The 7,042-nt window shown below is 35.8% G+C and overlaps 1 protein-coding gene across 1 annotated transcript; it reads left to right on the top strand.

Annotated features, from left to right (window-relative positions):
- Positions 1-723: 723 nt before the first annotated feature.
- On the top strand, positions 724-6,977 carry LOC107008174 (CBS domain-containing protein CBSX1, chloroplastic-like). The gene is made up of 8 exons (XM_015207100.2): positions 724-1,114; positions 1,976-2,063; positions 2,192-2,256; positions 4,052-4,100; positions 5,858-5,910; positions 6,250-6,365; positions 6,659-6,716; positions 6,815-6,977. The coding sequence occupies exons 1-8, from the start codon at positions 890-892 to the stop codon at positions 6,887-6,889; spliced, it is 729 nt and encodes a 242-aa protein (XP_015062586.1). The 5' UTR covers positions 724-889; the 3' UTR covers positions 6,890-6,977.
- The last annotated feature ends 65 nt before the right edge of the window (positions 6,978-7,042 follow it).

The following is a 7,042-nucleotide window of genomic DNA, read 5'->3' as shown; positions in this document are numbered from 1 at the left end:
TTTTGAACTTTTTTTTAATTTTTTTTTTTAAAAAAACCAATGATCCTAACATATCAAGATTATGATCAGGGGCGGACCCAGTAAGCCAGACGCGGATGCTCGAGCACCCATTGATTTTCGAAATTTTTTGTATATATATAGAAAATATAATACATATGTTATTATAATTTAAATGAGCACCCATAGAATAAACAGTTGTGAGTGAGCTGGGTTAAACCTCTGCAATAAGAGGCGCGCGAAGCCACTGATTATGATCAAGATTAACAAAATTTTGTGCGCCAAGTAATACGATCGGATTATTTAAGTTATAGAATTTTGATTATTTTATTTTGTAGGATTGAAATTAAAACATTAGAATTTTATTTTATTAGAAAAATCTAGAGAAAAAAGTATGAAATATATACAAACTTTAACTAAAATTGTTGAATCAATTATCGAATTTTGGAAATAAATAATTTTTTATAATGTAATAATGTATTTATAAGTATATTTGTCCACATAATTACTATAACTATTGCATCATGTGAACAGATAAAAATTCTAAATAAAATTTGATAAAATAATAACTTCAATTAAAATTAAAGTATTTTTCCGATTCTTTTCCCCGAACCTAATAATGAAATGGTTATGATACTCCTAATTCCCACCGACCTTCCTGGGCGGTTTGTGAGTAACGGTCACTCTCCCAGACTCACGGCGTTATAAGAAAAGTAAAGGGAACTCTCACACGCAACGCTTTTTATTCCGCTGTCGAACAGTGACTCTTCTTTCTTCACGATTCTTTTCCTTCTTCACATTAATTAACACGATTTCCGCGCAATATTTTCTCTTTGAATGAATCAGATCAACTACTGTGCAACAATACCAACATTTTCATCCTTCAACAACAATGGAGTCCGTTCTCAATTTCAACTCAATTTCTCCGATTTGCGTACTTAACTATCGCCTTTTTCCGACCACGCTCTCTTGCTCGCCTCGTCCACTTTCAGGAGATCCAGTCGTTGCTACATCTCGCCGATGTTTATCTCAACGGAAACTTTCTCGATCTCTCCCTCCGGCGTCTCTTCCTTCAACCTCCGCTAATGCCGCTGCTTCTACTTCAAATTCTCTGTCTGTAAGTGGACGCCTTACTGTTCGTTGTTTAATTCTTTTTTTCTTAGTTATGTTTCAGATTTACCAGAGAATGTCTACGTTCTGGTTACCGAAGGTTATATCGGACGCGTTTATCGTAAGCTGATCCGAGTAACTTGAGTTACCTCTCTGTTACTATACCTGGTTTCCAGAGAAATAGTTTTTTTCTTTAAGAAAACTACTCTCTATCTTGTACAATTGAAATTTTGAGAGTGAAACAAGTTTTGCCTTGATTAGAAGTACATGCCTTTTAAGTTAACTTTTGCAATTTACTGGACTTATTTTGTTTCAAGAAACTTAAAACTTCTATTCCAAATTCAGAAGTTCGGATTTCAAAATCCCTTGAATAAATTTCAACGGTATAACATAAATTGACATTATATTAGATAATATTCATGGCTTAGTTTCCCGTTGATTGAGCAGAACTATGGTGTTACGGTATTTGAGTACTGTGAATAACAATAATTAACACTTGTTGCAACACTCACATAGTATGATTTAGTATGCTGCATCACATGTCTAGCTTGATTTCCAGTAGTTAATGCTTTCAATACTCATAAAATGATTTTGTATGCTGCACCATATGCTTAGCTTTTGCATCAACTTAGTATTTTTTCATTGATATATACAACAAGCTAAATTTTAACCAATTATCGAAACATGTCACATCACGCATCAACATGTACAAAGATGGTCAAGAGTAGGAGGAGAGGGAGGTCAGGGTAGAGGTAGAAGAACTCCTTTGATGTTAACCCATCCTTATTTTGCTAATTATTTTTTGGTCGGAGAAATTTCTTCAATGTTTTGATTTGCTCAACCTAATGAGTTACTTTTGAATTTTCAGCCAAGCGATGGACATTACTCGGTTGGTGACTTTATGACTAGGAAAGAAGATTTACATGTAGTAAAAACTACAACTAAAGTTGGTGAAGGTACTTCTGGATTTGCTTCCCTGGTTTTTAAAATTTAAAGAAACATATGGAAAATATTTTTTTGATAACTTTAACTGTAAAGATGTTAATAATTCTATTTTCCTTTATTTCTGCAATTTGATCTGCAGCCCTTGAGATGCTTGTGGAAAAAAGAGTTACTGGGCTTCCTGTAGTTGATGATGACTGGAAATTGGTAATTCCTCTTAGTTTACTTCCATAAGTTCTTGGAAAGATGTATGTTAATAGCTTACATAGTCCATATCTTCCATGTTGGAATGATGAGTATTTTAATAGATTTATGTTACTGTTGCAATGTTTGTAAATTGATTCCATGAGCTCTGGGAAAACATCAATTTTCCTCCATGATTGCATCTGCAAACAAGTAAAATCTGATTTTTGTGGGTGAAAAGTACTAGCAAGGGATCACTATTATGTGAAAGGTTTTGCCTTCATTTTATATGTCCTTATTTTGGGGCATTTGAAAATCATCTTCACATTTGGCTTCTTCCATGAAGAGGTGTGAGGGAAGTTTATTCCTGTAATGGAATGATATTCTGTGCCTGGATGCCTCTTCATTGCGACAAGTGTAAGCTGAATGTTAACAATTTGCAACATGCAGTTTCATGTTAGCCTTGTTGATAAAGAAGCAATGAGCCGAGGGTGCTGGCAAATCTTCTGATTAGTCAATCCAAGAAATGTCATATGGCTAGTCCAATGGGAGTCCTGTTGACTTCTCTAGTCTGACTTTGGTATTGTTCAAACTGTTTAAGCAACTTAATCCCTAGATAAAATGTGGGAGATGTCTGGAGGCTCTCCTCTGAAAGGCATTTCATTTATCACCTTAGTGTTCTGACCTGGGCTCTCCGCTTCTCTCCAGTTCCTTTTAAAAAGGTGCTTTCCTGGTATGTGAAATTCTTTTGCTAATTGAAACTACCAGGATATTATTACGATCATCAAAATATTTCAGAGATGTCTTTCACTCTTACTAGTTACTAGCTATCTTCTCAATTTGGCTCACAAATATCTAGTTGCAATAGCTGGAAGAGGACGGGGTTTGGGCTTGGGATAGAGAAGCTTTCTGGTGGATTGGTAGGAAGGCAAGAGTTGGGGTATGTATCCTTTTCTTTTTCCGGACTTGGAGAAATATATCCATGATATAATAAAAATCTTTTTGGGTGAGACATGCAAAATTTTAACAACTGACGAGTGTCTCAGTAGTAATTTGAACTAGTACGAGAGGCACCGTTGATTCACATAAATTGGTCATCACGATTGGTTGAAGAGGCAATGCTGTAAAGCTACTGCCTTTTGCGGTTAGATTGTAGCTGAACTTCTCTAAGTCAAGAGTCCAGATGAGATGTGATGTATGCACTTCAACACTTGTCGTCTCTGACCATAGCAGGTACCTCCAGCCCCACAGGTACATGTTGTTGTCCAAGTCATTGTAATGGAAGTGTCGTGTTGCTCGCCTTGAAGTACAATTTCGGGTCGAGTTGCAGATGAATTATTTGCAAACAACAGGGTATTTGTAAGTGGTTAGAGTGGTGTTTCTGCCTTGATCCACTGAGATCAAGTTGTGCTGAAGATTCAGGTCGTGTCGCTTCGATGCATAAGAAGTATGTAATCATATACGAAAATATTGCAACGAGAAATGTCTTCTCTTGAAATCCATGCAGAGTATAGAACATAATTAGAGTAAAAGATCCATATGAGCGATACTAACTAGTTTGGTTTAAGGTTCAGCCACGTTGGTATGCTTTACTGTAGGTCCATTATTCTTTAGGAGTCTTTTATCGTAGTTGTAGTATGATTTCTCTCATCATATATATTAGACAACTTGTCTTGCATGTGGCAGCTATCCTGATCTTTTTGTTTTTAAAAGGAAATTCTCTCTCTTGCTCCTTTTATTTTTATTTTTAATATTCTGTAAATGCTCTCTTTTAGATCAAGCTATAAATGCACTGACAGAAGGTGCGACATTGTTGCAGGTTGGCGTTGTTTCTGATTATGACCTACTGGCACTCGACTCTATATCAGGTATGATTGAGGTTTTCTGAACAAATTTATACTCTTTGCAACCTCATTACTCTTCTGGGAACTTTTCTCATAAATGCAGTATTCTGGTGACAACCATGTTTCAAAGTGATGCTCATGAGCAATATTAAAAGTAGCTATGATGGGGTAGCACTCTTAACATGGAATCTGTAAATATATCAGTGTCACGTTGTTCTCATTTTTAAAATCTTAATAATGATATTTATACTTCATTATTCTATTCATAGAGCTGTCAAAGTTCTGAATGAGTTGTTGAATATTATGAATAAAAAAATTGAGTCTTAATAGGAGCTAGGAATCCAGAAGCCTGCTTTTCTTAAGTCTACTCTTTCATGCTTTTTTGAGACCAAGCTTTTACCGGGGAACTGAATGCTTAAGTATAAGGAATATGCCTTCTTAGCTCTAGGAATGAAGGAAAAGGAGTAGGACTAGGATCAGGAAGTCTAATCAATGAAGGCAAGCAGGCAAAGGAATGGATGCTATGAATGCTCTTTTTCCCTAATATTGGTAAGGTCACATAACATTCTGCTGAGACTGCATGAGTGATATGTGCCTTCTGAATTTTTAATGAGGCATGTAACTTTAAACAAGCAAGGTCCTCTTCTTCTTGTTTAATGGTAAAATCTTGACAGATCTAGACAGGTCTTCTGGTTTTTCAGGTTTTACTGGTGAAAATATGATTCAAGTCCTGGGGAAGGGGCTGAGATGAGTAATACCTATATAGTGCTTTGAGACTATAAAATCAAGCAATACCATCAAGGGTTGGTTGCTAAAGAAGCAAAGCTGTCGGATTTCTCTGTATTCTGGGGCACTCTACTGTACAATCGTATATGCCTCTAATGTATAAGTAACATGAAAATTCTTTATTGTCTGGGAAATTTCTGCAAATAGAAGTATTATTTAAACAGAATATTTACCTTATTGATTAAGTATTCCACAAATAGCTCAGAAATAGCTCCCAGAAGGTACAGCAGGAAGCTTTTGTAATCAAAATGTCTTTTTGCAGTAGTGCTTTGTTATATTCTTAAATTCGTTGACACCTGCCTTAATGATGATAGAGGTTCAGATTCAATATTGTTTGTAGTCGATGTTGAATCTAAAAAAAAACATTGTTTGTAGTCTTGCTGAGCTACACTTTTCAAATTCAGCTGACAAATTTACTAAAGAAAAAATTTGAAAGATATAACACTCTTCAAATATGAATGAAAAGCGCATGCAGGTACCTTATTTTTGCTGTATGCCATTTTCATAGATAACGACAGCATGTCTATCGTGGGTTTGCTGGGCTACTGGCAATGAGCCAATGAGATATCCAATAAATCTTTTACCAGCAATAGGACATCAAGTTTTCTGCCGTTAGAAGGAAAAAAAATAAATGAAGGAAATTAAGAGAAGAAAAAAAGGGAGAAATAGGGAGAGGAGTGGGGATAAGCCGCTAAGAGAAGCAGAAAAATATCAGGCTAGGTTCCTATTTCGTGAGTAGATCTGCTTTGACTACTTGAAAACTTTGAGATCTAGGTTAGTTTTTAATTATGCGCATAAACTGTTTCCCCAAATGACTGATGAGTGAGAGAGGTATAGTAACCAGTTTGACTTTTGATGAATGTGTGGTTACTATTTCTTTGTATGCTTCCTTAAATTGAACCCTTGTTAAAAGTATAATTTATCCTCTATTGGTAGAAGTTACACCTTAGTTCCTCTTGCTTCTATTTTCATATATATTTCATGTTCTTACTCAGGAGCTGGCCAAGCTGACATAAATCTGTTTCCTGATGTTGATAGTACTTGGAAGGTATGTTATAATCTTTTGTTCTAATAGTGGATGCCAATGTTCGATAACATGCTAGAATATAGTTTTTAGCGAGTGATTCATATTACAAGCCAGTGTTCATTTATGAGTTTGGCTCTCATTTCGAGGGTGGGGTTAAGATTCCACCTACTTATTAGAGTATATTCTAAGATAATTCTCTCTCTCAACAAAGAAAAAAAATAAATACTGAAAAGAGCTTTCTACATATTACTTTAAATACATGTCATTTGTAGTGTACAAGGAAATTCTTAGTCCATGAATTATGTTTAGTTTCCATCTTTATCTTGTCAAGTATCTTGCTTTGGTTCTGTGATTTTGTAGACATTCAATGAGGTTCAAAAGCTACTGAGCAAAACTAATGGAAAAGTTGTTGGTGATGTCATGACGCCGAGTCCATTGTCCGTCTGTGAAAACACCAACCTTGAAGATGCTGCGAGGTAATTAAACAAGCTTTTGGTCAGCTTATTTATATTATAACCTGTTACAAGATTCCAGTTAGCTAGTGCTTTTTGGTAACCTTCAAATTCTTTTTAATGCCTCTTTCTGTTTTATACCTATATATTTGGGAAGGCTGCAAGAGACTTGTTATGCAAGGCAGAGAACTCTAGCTGATCTTTTTCTGCTGCTGCTTGACTATAATATACTTGCTTATCACCTAATGAGAATCTGTATTATTCATTCAGCAATTTAAATATTAAGTTGCCTTTATGAGATATTCTGCTGATTATAGGTTGTTGCTCCAAACGAAATACCGTCGGCTACCAGTTGTAGATGTTGATGGTAAACTGGTAATTTGCCCTCTCGTTCTCTTTTTTTTTTTCCTTTATACTGAATTTGTCAGCGTCATGTAATTTCTGATGAAGCCCTGTTTGCTGAAATTGTGAAGGTTGGGATTATCACAAGGGGCAATGTTGTTAGAGCTGCTCTTCAAATAAAACGCACCACTGACAATACCAACTGACACTTGGGTTCCAGTGCAAATTGTTTGTTCATGTCAAGCCATGATGCTGCTGTATTATACGTAATATATATGTACTCTTCCATTCTTTTGTCCTTGGCTTCTTACTGTACCAAGTGTGGCATCATTGGGAGAAGGGGGGGGGGGGGGGGGGGG

The sequence above is a fragment of the Solanum pennellii genome, chromosome 1 (genome assembly GCF_001406875.1).
Source record: "Solanum pennellii chromosome 1, SPENNV200".
Classification (NCBI taxonomy): domain Eukaryota; kingdom Viridiplantae; phylum Streptophyta; class Magnoliopsida; order Solanales; family Solanaceae; genus Solanum; species Solanum pennellii.
This window is presented reverse-complemented; position numbering and strand designations above follow the sequence as displayed.